Source organism: Lytechinus pictus, unplaced genomic scaffold, assembly GCF_037042905.1.
Source record: "Lytechinus pictus isolate F3 Inbred unplaced genomic scaffold, Lp3.0 scaffold_20, whole genome shotgun sequence".
Classification (NCBI taxonomy): Eukaryota; Metazoa; Echinodermata; class Echinoidea; order Temnopleuroida; family Toxopneustidae; genus Lytechinus; species Lytechinus pictus.
The window spans coordinates 16,302,720-16,321,054 of record NW_026974141.1 but is presented as its reverse complement, the minus strand read 5'-3'; the positions used below and the strand labels follow the sequence as shown (position 1 = coordinate 16,321,054).

Below are 18,335 nucleotides of genomic sequence, written 5' to 3'. Positions count from 1 at the left end.
AGACAAATATGAACAATTTGGGTGTCATATGAGTTAATAAATTGAATATTTACTGTTAGGGATTCGTGCCCCAAGTGGCTCTCCACAGTTAAAGGGATGGTCCAGGCTGAAAGTATTTATAGCATAATACATAGAATAGAATTCACTGAGCAAAATGCCGAAAGTTTCATCAAAATCGGATAACAAATAATAAAGTTATTGAAGTTTAAAGTTTGGCAATATTTTGCGAAAACAGTCATCATGAATATTCATTAGGTGGGCTGATGATGTCACATCTCCACTTTCTGTTTTCTTATGTTATTACATAAAATCATAATTTTTTCATTATTTCATACTTGTGTGAATAATATGTCTCCTTATAATGTAATAAGTTGCATCAATAAATATCTAATGCACTAAATCAGTTGTCAATCCAATTTTTCTAGTTCTTGGAGGAAAAAATTTGAATAAACCTAATTTCATATAATAAAATACAAAAGAACAAGTGGGGATGTGACATCATCAGCCCACCTAATGAATATTCATGATGACTGTTTTCACAAAAATATTGCTAAACTTTGAAATTCAATAACTTTGTTATTTGTTATCCGATTTCGATGAAATTTTCGGCATTTTGCTCAGTGAATTCTACTCTATTTATTAAGCCATAAATACTTTCAGCCTGGACCATCCCTTTAAGCCACAACTTTAAACCAGGGTTTAATTTAAACCAGAGTCCAGAATACGGGCCATAAACTTTCAAAGTTATGAAGGCAATTCAGCAAATACCCCCAACTTGGCCAAAGTTTGTTGACCCTAAATGACCTTAATCATGTTCATTGATACACTATTACCCTTATATTTTATGAACTAGATCCATTAACTTCCGAAGTTATGACATCTATATCAAAACTTAACCTTGGTTAAGATTTTGATGTTGATTCCCCTATTAAAACATGGTCTATGTTCATTGACCCTAAATGACCTTTGACCTTGGTCATGTGACCTAAGACTAAGGCACGATGTTCAGTCATTTGTGATTACCCTTATATCCAAATTTCATAAACTAGGTCCATATACTTTAGTTATGATGACATTTAAAAAACTTAACCTTGGTTAATATTTCAATGCTGATGCTGCCGCCATGGGAAAAGTAGCACCTACATGTATAGTCTGGCTCTTCTATGCAGGCGAGACAAAACGTGACCAGAGGACTGAAGGCTTAGATCCTATCCAAGTAATGAGGGTGATATATGCCTTACCAAAGGGCACTAATGCACCAATGGCACCCAGGTCATTGGAATACCCCTAGATGACCCGGTAATTGTTTTCTATCGGCACTGAATTGAAAATGTTTTTACCTCTCTTAGTGTTAGTAATTGTTTTCTATTGATGTACATTGAAATAAAAAAAGATTATACCTGTGTTGGTAGTTCCATATCAGACTCTGGATGAAGGTTAGCCTCACTTAAATGAAGACCCATGATGAATGGGAGAGGAGCATCTAAGAAATACAACATGGATGCTGGAAGAATAGGAACATAGGCATAAGGCCACTGAAACGGAAAGATGAGGGTCGTAATACACTCTGCTATCAACATTAGCCGCTGGTAATCTAGAGATAAACAAACAAACATGTCATCATCAAAGACTAATTTTCATCATTTTTTTTTGTTAGTTGTACATGTATTTTTCCATGTATACCTTAAAAGCAAAACTGTCCATTTTATCCCTTTGTGGCTACAGAATTGCCTTTAATGAGTATGTAAAGAGCCAAGGTGACAGCCTTAAATACCTACTAATTACCTGTCGATATGCTAAAATTGTTTACGTTGTATACTAATAATAATAGGCCCTAATGCTGCATTATTTTGTTTACATTTTTTTCTCAAACTGTTTAATACACTTCTCAATGTTTGGGCCCAAAAAAACATTGAGAAGTGTGTGTTGCAAACTGTTTAATACAACGATATACGAATTGTCTGCGATTTATAATATAAAATCAAGAAAACCCTATTAAACTTTGCCATTAAATTCAATCTGTTTTGCTAAAAGAGGACAATGGATTGCTTGTCCTCTTTTAGAAGTGTGTGTGTAACAGAAAGGAAAAGGTGCTATATCAAATGTCTATTGGATTGGATTGGATTTGCAAAAGACAAATGCTTTTAAACAAGCATTTTCATCATGTACAGTACAATGAATAGCAGAGCATGTTATACATTAGTTTCCAGGAAAGTTACTGTAGAATTAACAAATCTATCTATCACAAATTTGCAGTCGATTGTCAACAAGTAGCTTGCAAGACCACTCTATTTACAGGATTTAAAATAAAAAGGAATTCAACTTTCACTGTTTGAGAGAAAATTAAACATGATTATGAAATTCATATCACTTAAAGAACAACAGAATTCCAATAATACCGGAACTAGATTAATTAAAAAAATAAATAAAGTGCAGACTTTTACTTTCATTTCACACTGAATAACTGAAACTTTTACAACATACATACTATAGGCATAATGAGGTAACAGATATGTAAAAATAATGCATGATTTTCTATTTTTGGAACAATCACACATTCCTGGCCTTTTATGGTCTAATGATTCAAAAAAGGTAAATAAATCGGTTATAAAATGGGAATTCCCTGTGATGTCACAATTGGTTTTGATGAAAGTAGACAAGTGGAATGCCTCGGGCAGTCTCACCTGCATCGCGCGATTCAATATAGCAGCAGTGCTGACTTTGAAAACTACAATAAAAATAATTATTCACAAAATACACAAATATACATTCAATTAGTGATACAATACTACTTTCATTGACATTTTACCTTGATCATGTGACCTAAGACTTGTCAATGATACTTGATTACCCTTATATCCAATATCTATAAACTTAAAAGTTATGACAGCAATCTAATAATTACCTCTAAAATGGCCAAAGTTCAATGACCTAAATGACCTTTGACTTTGGTCATGTGAACTAAAACTCGCATGAGATGTTCAGTGATACTTGATGACTCTTATGTCCATGTTTTATGAACTAGACCAATACACTTTATACAGAGATATGATTGTAATTCAACAAATGCCCCCTACATGGCTAAAGTCCTTTGACCTTTGACCTTGGTCATGTGACCTGAAACTCGCACAAGATGTTCAGTGATACTTGGTTACTCTTATGTCCACATTTTATGAACTAGACCATTACACTAATACAGAGATATGATGGTAATTCAACAAATACCCCCAACATGGCCAAAGTTCATTGACCTTAAATGACCTTTGACCTTGGTCATGTGACCTGAAACTCGGACGGGATGTTCAAAGATACTTGATTACACTTATGTCTAAGTTTCATGAATCAGATCCATAAACTTTCAAAGTAATGATGGTAATTCAACAGATACCCCCAACATGGCCAAAGTTCATTGACCTTTGACCTTGGTCATGTGACCTGAAATTCCCACAGGATGTTCAGTGATACTTGATTACACTAATGTCCAAGTTTTATGAACTAGACCAATAAACTTTAAAAGTTATGATGGTAATTCAACAAATACCCCCAACTTGGCGAAAGTTCATTGACCTTACATGACCTTTGACCTTGATCATGTGACCTGAAACTCGCACAGGATGTTCAGTGATACTTGATTACACTTATATCTAAGTTTCATGAATCAGATCCACAAACTTTCAAAGTTATGATGGTAATTCAACAGATACCCCCATTTGGCCAAAGTTCATTGACCCTGTATGATGACAATGTTTCAAAAACTTAACCTTAGGTTAAGATTTTGATGTTGATTCCTCCAACATGGTCTAAGTTCATTGACCCTAAATGACCTTTGACCTTGGTCATGTGACCTGAAACTCTGGCAGGATGATTAGTAATACTTGATTAACTTTATGGCCAAGTTTCATGAACTAGGTCCATATACTTTCTAAGTTATACTGTCATTTAAAAAACTTATCCTTTGGTTAATATTTGGTGTTGACGCTGCCGCCGTCGTCGGAAAAGCGGCGCCTATAGTCTCACTCTGCTATGCAGGTGAGACAAAAATAAAATAAAAATATATGTACAGTACCAATAAAAATGTCTGGCGATAATCTATATCTCAAAGAATAAGTGTTGTGAATTAAAAGTTCCTGTTTTCACATGTAATGCGACCAGCTGCCGTTTCATGTAATATAAATTCAACAAATTAGAATTTGACAATTGTTTATGATTTTTACACAGAAGCACATGTCTGATTGATAACTACTGAATACATAGGGAATTAAACCATGTTTAGTTTAAACAAATGGGTATTTAACCAAACTGATAGTAGATCAAATGGGTTTAGCCCACATTGTATTGGTCTATCTGAAATTAAATAAACTGGTTTTAGCTCAAGTAAAAAAAAAAGTTTGTTTTTTCCTATGAACTATGGACAGTCAGCATTCCTTGGAAGTACAATGGTGTATTCTACACCTGACTTTACACTCAGAGCAAGAACAAAAGATTTCTTTTGTTCTTACTACTGACTGTAAAGTAAAGTTCAATCCATTTTCAAGCAATGTTGACTGGGTTTATCTTGTGACAACTGTACCTTTAGAAACAAGTAAGATTTGCTTCTCAAGAAGAACACAAGTGAGTAGATCAACCACATTCTCTGTTCCTAGGAGATCAAAGATATCCCTTATTGCATACTCGCATAGAGGTAACTCTGTCTTTGATGGCCTCTGACATGCAATATTACGAGAAACGCCAGTAAAGACCATACTCCTACCCATAGGAGGAAGGGGCACTTCGTACAGAACATTGAAGATGTAGCTTTCCATAGGTAGAGATGGAGAGTTTGAAGATCGGACAACTTCAAAGAGCTGCTCCAGGAACTTCCTGGCTGCCCTAACAAAGGGCAATGGCATGATAAGACAAATGCACTTAGAAACATAGAGTGTGTCCTTGACCATGTCAAAGTGTGGGTTCTTTGTATCTGTGTGAGTTCTAGGGAGTGTGTATGCTTTTTGAGTGTAGCCCTGATGAACGGGGCTCCGCCTTCGTGTCCTTGGTGAAGCCAAGCCCTGGATAGCTGGACTGGATTGACGACGTTGGAAGCGTGGTGAACCAATAGTTCTATACCCACTATTACTAGGGTGCATCTCATCATAGATGTTTCCAGTACTTCCTTGGTTGACACTGGCTTTTCTCATCCTTCTATCCTCTCCATATTTATGTTGGAGGGTTTGCACTTCTGCGCAGATATGCTGGCTAGAAACCTGTTCATAGAAAGTCAGAGCTGCACCATATGTTCTAGTGCTGTCTTCTCGTGTCATGACAAAGGAATGGAACTTGGCTTGACGGTTTCCTTTCTGTGTCCGGAACGAGAGCCCTTTGGGCATACACAGCTGAAATGAAGAAATAAACAAGATTAAACTTTATGCAATCAACATAATGCCTCACTCTTGATACAGTCAAATGAATACATATACATGTATATGCAATGAACAACATTATTATCATTATTTCAACATATACAATTGTACAACAATCAAAGCAATCAGTTGAAACAAAATATATAATGCTTTCCCAATTCTGCATCAGAGGTCTTCTAAAGCTCTTTTCTATATTTTCCCAGACAATCATCAAAATATCTACCAAAGCAGTAGGCCTGATGTATGTTCCTACTCCCATGTAGGTTCCATTTGCTCCTCCAACAATTGTTCCTACTGACCACATCATTCTGAACCAACCCCTATCTGAATCCTACCCTTATCCATGTCTTCAGAGATATTAGATGAGCAATGTCACAGAAGCAAACGTTGTATTCCCATCCTACAATCATACACTTCCAAGGTGACAAGGCCCAACCATCAAGGTGCACAACTAAAGATCAGACTGTGATAAACTCTTTCATAATCCATTCAGCTATGAATAATTAAACGTTGAGAAAGGTGAATATGATGCTTTTTACACTGGCTAAACACTGTACTATCATGAGCTACATGTAGTATTGTACATACATGTACATGCAAATAAAATCAAAATCAGTCAACAAATAAAGAAAAAGAAGCATTTTTTGTGAATTTTGAAAAATGTGCATAAATGAGTTTCAAAATTCTGTCTAAAAGTTTTGAATCCCCCACCTAGTGCTATCATATAAAGCAAACAGAATTGCAATCGGACTTCAAATGGCGAAGAAGAAGCATTTTGAAATTGTGATCGGACGACGGAAGCCACGGCAAAAACTAATAGAAATAGTGAATGAGGGACATCACTGAATGTCACTGAGTTGTGAATATATAACTGTTAGGTGAAAAAAAAATTAAGCAAAACTTTAAAATGTCATAACTTTCTTGTTATATTTTATATATTAAAGATATTAATGAAATTTTCAGTGTTTATGCATGTTTGATTTTTCTCTATAAATAGATTCAAATCAACATTTCCTGGTGTGGACTCGACTTTAAACAACAAAAACAATTTGAAGCCTTGAGTCCTGTGTATTGTGCTGGTCGGGTACTTTGAAGCTCTTTTTATGCTACTATTATCATACCTGATAAATACATATATGGGAGAGTTGATATTATGATAAGCAAATTTCTACAAAAGTTTTGTTCTACTTTCCTGCTATCAAATGCTGTGAAAGTGCTTTACATCCTCCTATCATGATTTAACAACCCATGAAAATGACTCGGACCACACTTGGTGAAAAATTGTGTTGCGAAAAGAACAGCTCATGTATGGCATTCTAATTCCTCCCAACTTTCAACTGATGTACATGCCTAAATGTACTGGTACATTGTTCAGGTTTCTATGATTACATAAAAACCTTTGAAAGTTCTACAATTCTTTTCATGAGCTCATTAAATGAGCAGTTTGATACGGATTTATCATTGATTTTCACTTCTGCTCAAAAACCAATCAGAGGAAAGAATGGCAAGTTGTAACTATCAGTAAAATCAATAATCACTTGATGAAAATTGTCCTTGAAAGAATATTTACCATATTGATTCCATCTGCATCAAAGGGATTCCAATCAACATTAGAAGGATAGTGATGTAAGGATTTACTTCTGTAGCTTCTATGTAGTGGATGAATGTGGCAGCTTTCACCTAAAAGATAAAATCAAAGATAAAGAATTAAGATCAATCCTTTATTCGTTGAGCTCTATCATGTTAATTCAAAGCTGAAATATAGTCAATCTTTGAATAATGTGAAGAAAAAAAACTGACTGATGTACTTGTCTTGTCATACATGTACAGTTTAGCCTACTGGATAATGATAAAATACAGTTCTTGTATTACATTTGAATGGTCCAGATTGATTATATCTAAATGTAGATGAACTTGATTTACAGTTCTAAATTAGGGTGTGTTTATGCTTCCATTGCGAGGACAGAATACGCCGATCGTAAACGTGGTTCTGGGAGTGCTGTTTATGCTTAACTTTTCGGAGGCGAAATCACAAACTCCAGCTGGCTTCGCATCGTAATTTTGGTTTTAAAACGTCATTTAAATGAAAGTAAGCATGGATGCAACCGTGTTTTGGACTAATCACGTATGGAAACGCTGATTCTGGCCTAAAAAGTGGAAGCATAAACACGGCCTTATAGAAGGGATATAAAACAAATACACAATGCCTTTCTTCGATCCAGCAAATGGGCATGAAGAGAGAAAGTAACTTCTTTCACTTAGAGAAAGTTTCTATCAAATGTACTATCTGCAAGCCTCAGGTATATACAGAAAGATGCCCCCGAGGAAAAAAAGTTACATGTATATATATTTTCATTTCCCATAGTTTTTGCTAGATCCTCGAAAGACATTTGTCTCTATCAAAGTCTATGCACTCCCAAACGACTTGGATATTATTACACTGGCTTTTATAATAGCTTGGTAGAGCTCTGTAGTTAATACAGTGAACATGACGTCACATCTTCTCAAGGTCAGAAATACTCCTTCAGTCCATGGAGCTACACACAGTGTACATGTACATCTATAGAGTCGGTTCAGTTCAACAATAGAAAGCTTGTTGTGGTCATGATGCAGCTACATGTATAAGGGTGCATTTATGCGCTACTTTTTTACCCTAGATTAGAATCATGATTCAGAATCACAATTGCGTTTTATAGTCAAAAGTGAAAATAAATGTCTTTCAAACATTAAACACGGAAAAAGGGGTGTTTGGAAAGACGTTTCTGTAGAATTACTAATGAAAAAGGTTGTATAAACGCAATGGTGACTTGAATCATGATTCTATGACGTCACTGTGTCGGGCTACTTTTGGTTTGACTCTTACCAAGGTCAAGGTGCGCTATGCTCAGTGTATGTAGGCCTACGTGTGCTGTGCATGCATTTCTTGTCACGTGCATTTCACTTCAAGTTCTGTGTTGGTCATCGCATTGTCCACTGCTTTTTTTTGTCATGTCTTCGACTTCAAATTCTAGTATTGAACTGGAAAGACAATGATCTGTTTTTGTTGAGTAAACAGTGTCAATATCAAATTGTATCTATGCTGAAATTCACTTCCAAACACCATTTTCGATAAACCGACATGATGAATAGAAGGAAACAAAATGAGGTACATGTATAAAAAATAGACTGAATTCTGGAAGCAAAAGATTGATTTTTTAAGAGCCGAAGCACATGCAAAACAGTTGACCTTCCTCTGTCAAACTGCACTATGATGCGCACTGGATCAGCCCGAATCCGAGGAGAAACAGCGTTAAAATGAAGGTCGTCTAAACGCTGATTCTGTGGTATTGTGATTCATGTTCGTGTTTTGAATCATGATTCAAATGATTCTGACTTGAGGTCGCATAAACGCAGCCTAAATCCTGCTGAACAGTATCTGCAGTATGGATCTAATTTATACTGAGAGTAGGAGGACCCTGAATGATTGTTATTAGGACCGAGGAAAGACAGACCTCCATTATAATGATACATAATGTACTACATACATGTCAGAAGTGAAGATATGTAGGACTCGGTGTGAGTTACATGTACATAGGTACATGTTCAGTACATACATACATGTATATTGAGTTTTGGCACAGGCCAAGATGTAGGCCTATATGATATTGTACATGTACCTCCTAACATGTAGCCATGCAAGGAAACATGTACCCGATGTAGATCATGGTACTTGTGATGAATGGAAGAGGGAGAGAGAGAGATGGTGGTGATTTTACCTACATTCAGCCTCTTGATTTGCTGAATACACACATTGTACAATAATAATGCATGCATTAGTGTGCAAAATCGTCACTACAGAGGGCGTTTCACAATCTCTGTTTATAAATCCAGCTATGCATGTAGCTCTACGTGTAATACATGTACATGTATGCACATTGAGATTGTACATGTAGGTCATGTGACAGAGGATAGCTCAGACATGTACACATGTAGGACCCCACATGTAATTTGGGGCAAAGAAAAGACATACATGTACATGGGCCATGTCGACATACATGTACATAAAATAGCTGAGCTGTTCATGTAGAGACATGGCAAGTACATGTAGGGTTGTATTGATTTAATTTTCAGCCTAGGAGAAATCACTGATAGGAGATAACCATAGCTACAACACTCATAATTAAAACCAGACTGAAGAACATGTATGGCCTCCATGCACGTTCCAGTAAGCTCTATTAATACATGTGTGCAAGGGACAGGGATTCAAAATATTACAATCTTTGTTCAACTTCATGTATGCAGGCCTACATGACCTAGGGACAGTGATTTTCCGCGATCGCGGAAAACGGACGGAATTCACGGAAAGGGCCTTTTGAAACGGAAAGTGGCATTTCAAACGGAAAATCCAGAAAACGTATTTTCCCTCAAAATAAACAGAATAGCAACAGAAATTACTCCAAAATCACAACAAAATGAGAATATTAAATGGCCACAAAACCCCAGAAAACACGATCTCACTTCGCTACTATCATGACAATTCACGCATCGTGACTGCACTCGACATCAGCACACTCGATTGTACCCCGCACCCGTACCCGGCCGGCCGGGTTGGGCTTCACATGCACACATATCGTACAACTACACGGTCGTGTGTTGCTGCCCGCTACGTTTGAAGATGTAACAGCACGATATCGTGGTCTTAAAATCCAAGATGGCGGATTGGCAAAAGCCGTTGACTGATGATAACGATGTCCAAAAAACCCCAAAATTATCGATGAAATATCATTTCACCGTGAAATAATGCTAATAATGTGAAAGGTGAGGATGTATGCATGCTAAATGGGTTTGTAAAAATATTTTATGCACCCGCATAGATCCGATTAGAATGGATTCTATTGTGTTGTTGGTACAATAGCAGATACAAATTTTGACCAGTGCGAGTGTACGTGTTGTGATTTTGCTACTCAATGTGTAAACGGAATTGTCACTTTTCCGTATGTACAAAGTCTATGGGGAAACGGAATTTCCGTTTTCTGACATGCTGAAACGGAATTTGAGATTTTCTGAAACGGAAAATCACTGTCCCTAATGACCATGTACAGGTCGGAATCATTGATTTGAATTTACTGTATACATGTACAAGTAGGACCCCTCATGTCATGTGGGTGATTCCATGCTACAAAAATCAGCCATTTTCGCAGCATTTTTCAACCTACTGTCCAAACCAATGTGGAACTTCAATTTGTTTTGTGGTAAATAAAAGTACTACTGGGTAGCTACATGTATATCAAGACTCCACACTAATCTTTTGATGGTGACCTGAACCGTCATATTTATTTTTTGGTGGCCCGAAATTGACATTTGGTGGCCTGAAAAAATAATAAGAAAAACATTAAAAATAAACTAGATTTTAATTCGTCATGCGGACGAATTAGGTGGTCTGTCCTTATTCTCGCCATCATGATCACTATTACCATGTTCAAGCAGATCAATATGATCTTCATGATGACAACGGAATGTTCATTATGGATGGAATACTTGTGAAAGACGGAGATGATAAAGCACTGTGAAAAGTGTCTCTTTGATGAAAATACATGTGATATGAAAATAGTAATTATAATCTGTTTAATCTTGCTAAATTTTAACTTTCATACCTTTTAATTATCATAAAGGATCATGTACGAGGTGGTAAAAAGAAAAAAAATGAAAAAAAAAACATCTTGTTCACCCCCAGGACTCGAACCTGCGCCCCCGAGAACTCAAGTCAAGTGCGTTATCCATTGAGCCACGATATTCCCCATAGAGATTACACGTTCCCATAGAGATTACACGGAAGCAAATTTGAGAATTACAAATGCAATTTTGCAAGCGAAAAACGGGCATGATCCTGGCATCTGATCGAAAAAAAAGGGAGACACTATCGAAAGCTTAGAATCTCTGCTACATCATACCAAAAGCTCAGGGATAACTAACAAGAAAAAATGGAGATATAGCTCACGAAATAGAGGAATGTAGAATCTAGTTTTGAGAAAAAGTCATGTCCCATAGAGATTACACGTAAAATGAGGAAAAATGACATGCCTCTTTTCATCGCAATTTTACACCATGATGCGTTTTTCAAAATGAAAATTCATGTTAACTGTCGAGAAAGAGTACATTCTAAACTACAACATATCGAAATCTGGGCGAAAAATGATCAATATTCACGGAGTTATGATCAAATTTGCATAAATTTGATGACGTCATTTTTGAAAAAATGAAATTTTCAGTTTAGGCGCAATTTTGATGACGTCATGATCAAATTGAGGGACAATGGTGACGTGAAATCAAATCTACAACTTATACTCTATCGATATATGAAAAAAAAATTGGGGTCAACGGACTTTTTAAAGAGCTACAGTGAATTTTCAATAGACATGTTTTTGCCCATATATGGCCTGTAGTGAGAGCTCGCGCGCACACGTGCTGCAAAGTTTAACGGGTGATAATTTCGTTATTATATGTCGTAGAAGGTTGATCAAGGTATCAAATTGTTCAGAATTATATTATCAATGCAATGATATAAAAAAAACTGCGTTTCTGCGTTGCGTTGAAGGCCTTACGCGCGGAAACGCGCGCGCATACAAATGCTTGAAATGACCTGAAACGTACTTTACTTTGGTCAAAAAGTGATTTTGAGCATTTTAAAAATTTGACGAGCGCGTACGCGCGCGTCGTGACCTACAGGTGACCTCTGATGACATGAACTGTTGACCCTTGACCTGAAGTTGATGTGATGTTAATTTGATTAATTTTTGATAATTGATAATGGAGATATGATGGACAATGTGATTTTACAAAATGGCGCCTGGATGACGTCATCATGACCTGATGACCTTGAAAAAGTAGATTTTACTAGAAATCATACGGCTTGATGACTGACAGAAATTTGAAGGAAATTGATCACGTCAATTTCGAATGAACGTGTGTACAAAAAAGTGTACGGAAGAAATAAAAATAAATAAAGAAATAAAGAAAGAAAATTCTGGCGAAATCAATAGGTGATCTGTCGTTGACAGACCACCTAATAATAACGCTATGAATATTACCATACTTCAGTGTCTGGTTATTGATAGACATAAACTTTCATGATTTTCATTGTAGATTCTAATTGTAATATCATTCTTGGAATCATTAAATTTCATCAAGAAATAAAAAAAACATTCAGCATACATGTATAGTAAGTGTGAGTGAGCATTCATTTTTCTGAAGTACATGCAAATCGCGGAGCTCATCGCTTACCAACGCTGTAGATTCAGCCAGATTTATTGGAGAAGTACATGTAGAAGTAGAAATGTTTTATTGAAAAAACAAAAATCATTTGCAGCCAAAAGGTCAAATTAGTTTGCTATGTATGCCCATTTTGTTTTAGTAGATCAAAGAAAAAAGCGCAAACAAACTGGCTTACATTTGAATCGCGGAAAGTTGATGAAATGCATGCAAAAGTAGGGGAAAAAGTGTACACCTTTTAAAACTTTTGGTTGCCCAGATCATCAGGCCACCAAACCTTAGTATCTTTCAAAAATGGTGGCCCGAGGTTAATTCTCCGCTAATGTCGAGCCTTGGCAAACGCGTAGCCAGGATTTAACTTTGGAGGGGGCGGTAAGTGCACGCAAAGCGTGCCAACACTTACAGAGCGCGCGAAGCGCGCTCCCTAGGGGGGAGTCCCCCCCCCCCCCACACGGAGCGCGAAGTTTTTGATATCTCATCAAAGTCAAATCAAAAGAAGGCGTCTCTTGCGTCTCTAGTACCCTATCAACTCGAATTTAATTGACCTGCTGTGATTAAAAAATATTGTTTTTGAAAGAGAAATTATGAGCGCTCAAAAATGGGAAAAGATTGAAGAATTTGAAATAATTCCTTTTACCGCGCGAGAACAGAAATGTTACAATAATGCCTACCTTGGTCACATAAGATTTGATTGTGAAAACTTTATCCACATCAAATTTCGTTAACTCAAGTCAAAACAGAAAACGGGTATATATGCAGGAAAGAAATAGGCCCTATTCCTTCCGCGAATGGCGTTGAAGCTCTGAATTATAGAAATTTCTCTGAAACTTTAACCTGTTCTAATTTTGATATTTCTTAGATTATATACAACTCGATTAAGAAGAAAAACGAGCTCAAAATTTGAAACGGATGATGCAAGCTAGAAGAGGGACTTTTCCTTTCCCATGCTCGCGAATCACGGAAACCTCTGTGATTTAGTTTGGAAGAAAAAAAACATTGTGTAATTTCGCTCATATTAAGCGCTTCCTTTTGTTTGATCAAGAAACTTCAGTGATATTCAAAATTTCAAATCAATGGCGCAAAACAAGACAGGAAATGGATGTACAGCGATACAGAATAAAGTTTAATATCGTACATAATTATTTTTGCATATACCACGGCATAAATTTAATGCCTCCCCCTTTGAGCAGATACTTTGCAAAAAATTACTTGCTGAAAAGCGTAGAAATAGCATTTGGGGATTCGGGTAGTGACGGAAAAGTCTCCCCGCTCCGAACAGAAGAGCCGAAATTTTGTGTCAATGCAAAAAAATTTTATAAATGCTTTGCATACTATTTACACCCGCCCATGTATACTTTATAATTTCTGGCAAGAATATACAATTCCCCCAGCCGGGAAGGGGAAAACGGAGTAGAAAAAAAGGTGTGGGAAACAAAAGGGAATAGCAATTTTGATATTTTTTTCCCGCGCAGAGCGCGGAAGAAAAAATTTGTATAAAGAGAAAAGAACGTCTCGTTCAGGTTTTTATTCTCTTGACAAAAAAAGAGGGAAAAAACAATGAAGCTTTTAATACCTTTCTTCCCTTTTCTCCTTTCGCTTTTTTTTCTTCCTTTTCCCCTTCTTTTTTTTTTCTTTTTGGGAGCGTTTTTTTGGGGGGGCGACTGCCCCCACCGCCCCCCCCTGGCTACGCACCTGAGCCTTGGCTTAAACTGACGACCAACAAAAATATGTTGTCCATGGGTGAATTAGAGGTGAGAGTGTCTTAAGGGATATTTCTGAGTCCCGTACGACACACAACATTTTCACCTTTAATTCAACCACAATCAAACATTCATGTTTTTAATCAGTTTTTCACAAGACTACACACTAAAACTTTATAATAGACAAAAAATATTTTTTTATTGCTCAAGCAATCAGAAAAGAGACTAGAAATTGTTGTTGGAATATTCTGTATGACACGTATGAAATCGCCCATGTATTTAAAGGGATCGTTTCCTTTTGTGAGCAGCTGATTTTAAATTCTCAAACAGAGATGAAGCAAAACCCTGAAACAGACCAAAATAAAAGATGAAAAACTCTAATGAAAACGAAAATCCATATTTTATTGTTCGAAATAGACACCAGAAATGAAATACTCTGAAAATTTGTTTTGCCCAATTGATCGTGGGCCCGGCAGCCGCTGTGCAGCGCCAGATCGACGTGGCTCTATCCGTTATAATTGTTGAACGCCAAACAGGGTAGCAGCAACTCCCATCTTTTAACGTCTTTTGAACCCACGACCTCCCGGTCGTGAGACGGACGATCTTCCAACTGAGCCAACACACATTTAGGTACAAGTAGCAAGTTATTAGCCTGATTTTGAGCAGCATCTAGTAGACGGTTCAGCTTATGACCAGTTTTCTCCAATTCAAAAAGCCTGTTGGCTATGTTGACTCCCTTCTGCTGTGTCTCCAATACACACGTTATTATTAGCTGCACTGTACACATTCGTACACATTCAGTGTATACCTTAACACTGTATGTACATGTAGGTCATGCTGTGTTCATCTAGAATTAATAGGCCGAATTCACAAAGGTGGTTTTGAAAACCCACGGTTGAATCCATGGTTTATGCAGATTTCCTGTATAAATCACACTTTTAATTTTGCGCGTATCGGGCGCGTATATAAACAAGTGGAGTGCCTCTGGCAGTCTCACCTGCATCACGCTATTCAATATAGCAGCAGTGCTGATTTTGAAAACTACTATAAAATAATTATTCACAAAAAAACACCATTCATATAATGATATAATACTACGTTCATTGACAATAAATGATATTTGACCTTGATCATGCAACCTAAGACTTGTCAGTTATACTTGATTACCCCTATATATATCCACATTTTATAAACTATATCTTTAAAATTTGAAAGTATTGACAGCAATATAATAATTACCTCCAAAATGGCCAAAGTTCAATGACCTTAAATGACCTTTGACTTAGGTCATGTGACCTGAAACTCGCACAGGATGTTCAATGATACTTGATTACTCTTGTGTCCAAGTTTCATGAATCAGATCAATAAACTTTCAAAGTTACGATGGTAACTCAACAGATACCCCCAACATGGCCAAAGTTCATTGACCTTTGACCTTGGTCACGTGACCTGAAACTCGCTCAGGATGTTCAATGATAATTGATTACTCTTATGTCCAAGTTTCATGAATCAGATCCATAAACTTTCAAAGTTATGATGGTAATTCAACAAATACCCCCAACTTGGCCAAAGTTCATTGACCTTAAATGACCTTTGACCTTGATCATGTAATCTGAAACTCACACAGGATATTAAGTAATACTGGATTACTCTTATGTCCAAGTTTCATGAATCAGATCCATATACTTTCAAAGTTATGATGGTAATTCAACAGATACCCCAACTTGGCCAAAGTTCATTGAACCGAAATGACCTTTGACCTTGATCATGTGACTTGAAACTCAGGCAGGATGTTCAGTAATACTTGATTAACCTTATGTCCAAGTTTCATGAACTAGGTCCATATATTTTTTAAGTTATGATGATATTTTAAAAACTTAACCTTAGGTGGCCATAAGATGCTCTCGATGAATGTCCATTTGTTGTCCGCAAAATCAGCCATTTTGATGCATGTTTGCAAATTTGAGGATCCCCATAGAAAGTTCAAAGAGACTTTTCAAACTGCAGTAACTTGCTTATTCTGTAACCGATTTTGATGAAACAAGTTTTGGATTGCTCCTCTCTGCTATTGGATTCTCTCCTTGTATTCTGGTTTCCTTTATTAAAGGGTGTGTTCAATATCATTTTCCAAATTTAAACTGCAACATGAAACGTGATTACAAAACTAGCACATCAATGATGTGAAGCTCATCCGGCATCTCGCAACGAAATTTAACAGGATTTTAATTTCAGCCCAGTTGACACTGTAGCATATTATATTGGTGACATAAATTGAGGATATAGAATTGAAATTGATGAAGAAATGACATAGAAGCATTTTTTGTGATCTACTATGTATGAATAAATTTCATATAAATTGAGCATAAATAATTTTCTAGTCAAAATTTCTAAACTCTGTGTAGAGAACCTTGGTGAACCTCATGTAGCTCTCAGATGGAACAAAAATAATCAAAATAAATCAACAAATAAATAAGTATTTGTTGTGAGTGTTGAAAGTATATGAATAAATTAGCGTATAATAATGAGGTTTCAAAATTCTGTGTTGAAATTTTGTATCACCACCTCAAGCTTTCATATAAAGCAAACAAAATTGAAATTGATCAACAAATGAAGAAAAAACATTTTTTGAGATTTATGAATAAATTTTGCATAAATTAGCATAATAATTTTCTAGACAAAATTTCAAAATTTTGTGTACAAGTTTGGTGAACCTCATGCAGCTCTACCAGATCGAAGAAAAAAAATCAAAATCAGTCAACATTACAGAAGAGGCATTTTCTGTGATTTACGGTATGAATAAATTTCACATAAATAAGCATTAATAATTTTGTACTGAAAATTTCAAAATTCTGTGTAGAAGTGTGGTGAACCTCATGAAGTTCTACCAGATGGAAGAAAAAATAATCAAAATCGGTCAACAATTAAAGTAGAAGTATAGATCTGTGTGAATTTTAAAAATATGCATAAATTCGCATATTTAATGAGTTTCAAAATTCTGTGTAGAAGTTTTGAATCCCCCACCTAATGCTATCATATAAAGCAAACAGAATTGAAATCAGACTTGAAATGATGAAGAAGAAGCATATTGAAATTCAGTCACGAAATAAAGAGGCATTTTCTGTGATTTATGAATTTCGCATAAATTAGCATAAATAATTTTCTACTCCAAATTTAAAAATTCTGTGCAGAAATTTGGTGAAACTCATTAAGCTCTACCAGATGGAAGAAAAAAAAATCAAAATCGGTCAATAAATATTAAAAGAAGAAGCATTTTATGTGAATTTTTAAAAATATGCAGATAATTTTGCATAAATTAGCATAAAAATAGTTCTAGTCAAAATTTCAAAATTCTGTGTAGAAGTTTGGTGAACCTCATGAAGCTCTACCAGATGGAAGCAAAAAATTCAAAATCGGTCAACAAATAAAGAAGCATTTTTTGTGAATTCTGAAAATGTGCATGGGTCATTCTCAAAAAAATGTTACAATTCACAAAAAACGTGTCTCGACTATCTTATGGCCGCTAGCTTCACAACCCTGAACATTTTCTACAAAAATATTATCAAGAAAATTACAATAATAGACTAGCTCCACAAAGCATATACGACCAGTGACTAATAAAGCTCTAATTTTATTACAAAAGCCTTTTATTTTTGCTTTTTGTTAGAATCGACGCTGTCTCGGGTCAGTTTTAGATTTTACTACTATTCTCTTTCCTAAGTAGTCTGTATTTCTTACCTACATTAATGTCTGGTGAGGGCAGCTTGGTGTAAACGTCCGACATATTGCGCTTATCCTAGTATTTGATGATCCCTTTGTGATTAATTTCACTTTTAACTTTGTCCCAAATTCATTTTAACCTCCGTAACGAATACTGCCACAAGTTTTTTTTCCCATTCAAACTGAATGATATTATATGATAATGTGTCTACAAGTAGAGTGATATTCATTAATAAATAATTGATAGGGAATTATCATATGTGTTTCCTGTATT

General features: G+C 35.9%; 1 protein-coding gene across 1 annotated transcript; it reads right to left on the bottom strand.

Moving 5' to 3' along the window:
* Positions 1-1,391: 1,391 nt before the first annotated feature.
* On the bottom strand, positions 1,392-18,125 carry LOC129282447 (DENN domain-containing protein 5B-like). Its single transcript, XM_064114764.1, has 4 exons — positions 18,080-18,125; positions 6,967-7,076; positions 4,571-5,369; positions 1,392-1,594 (listed from the first exon to the last, which is right to left on the bottom strand). The coding sequence occupies exons 1-4, from the start codon at positions 18,123-18,125 to the stop codon at positions 1,395-1,397; spliced, it is 1,155 nt and encodes a 384-aa protein (XP_063970834.1). The 3' UTR covers positions 1,392-1,394.
* Positions 18,126-18,335: the final 210 nt, after the last annotated feature.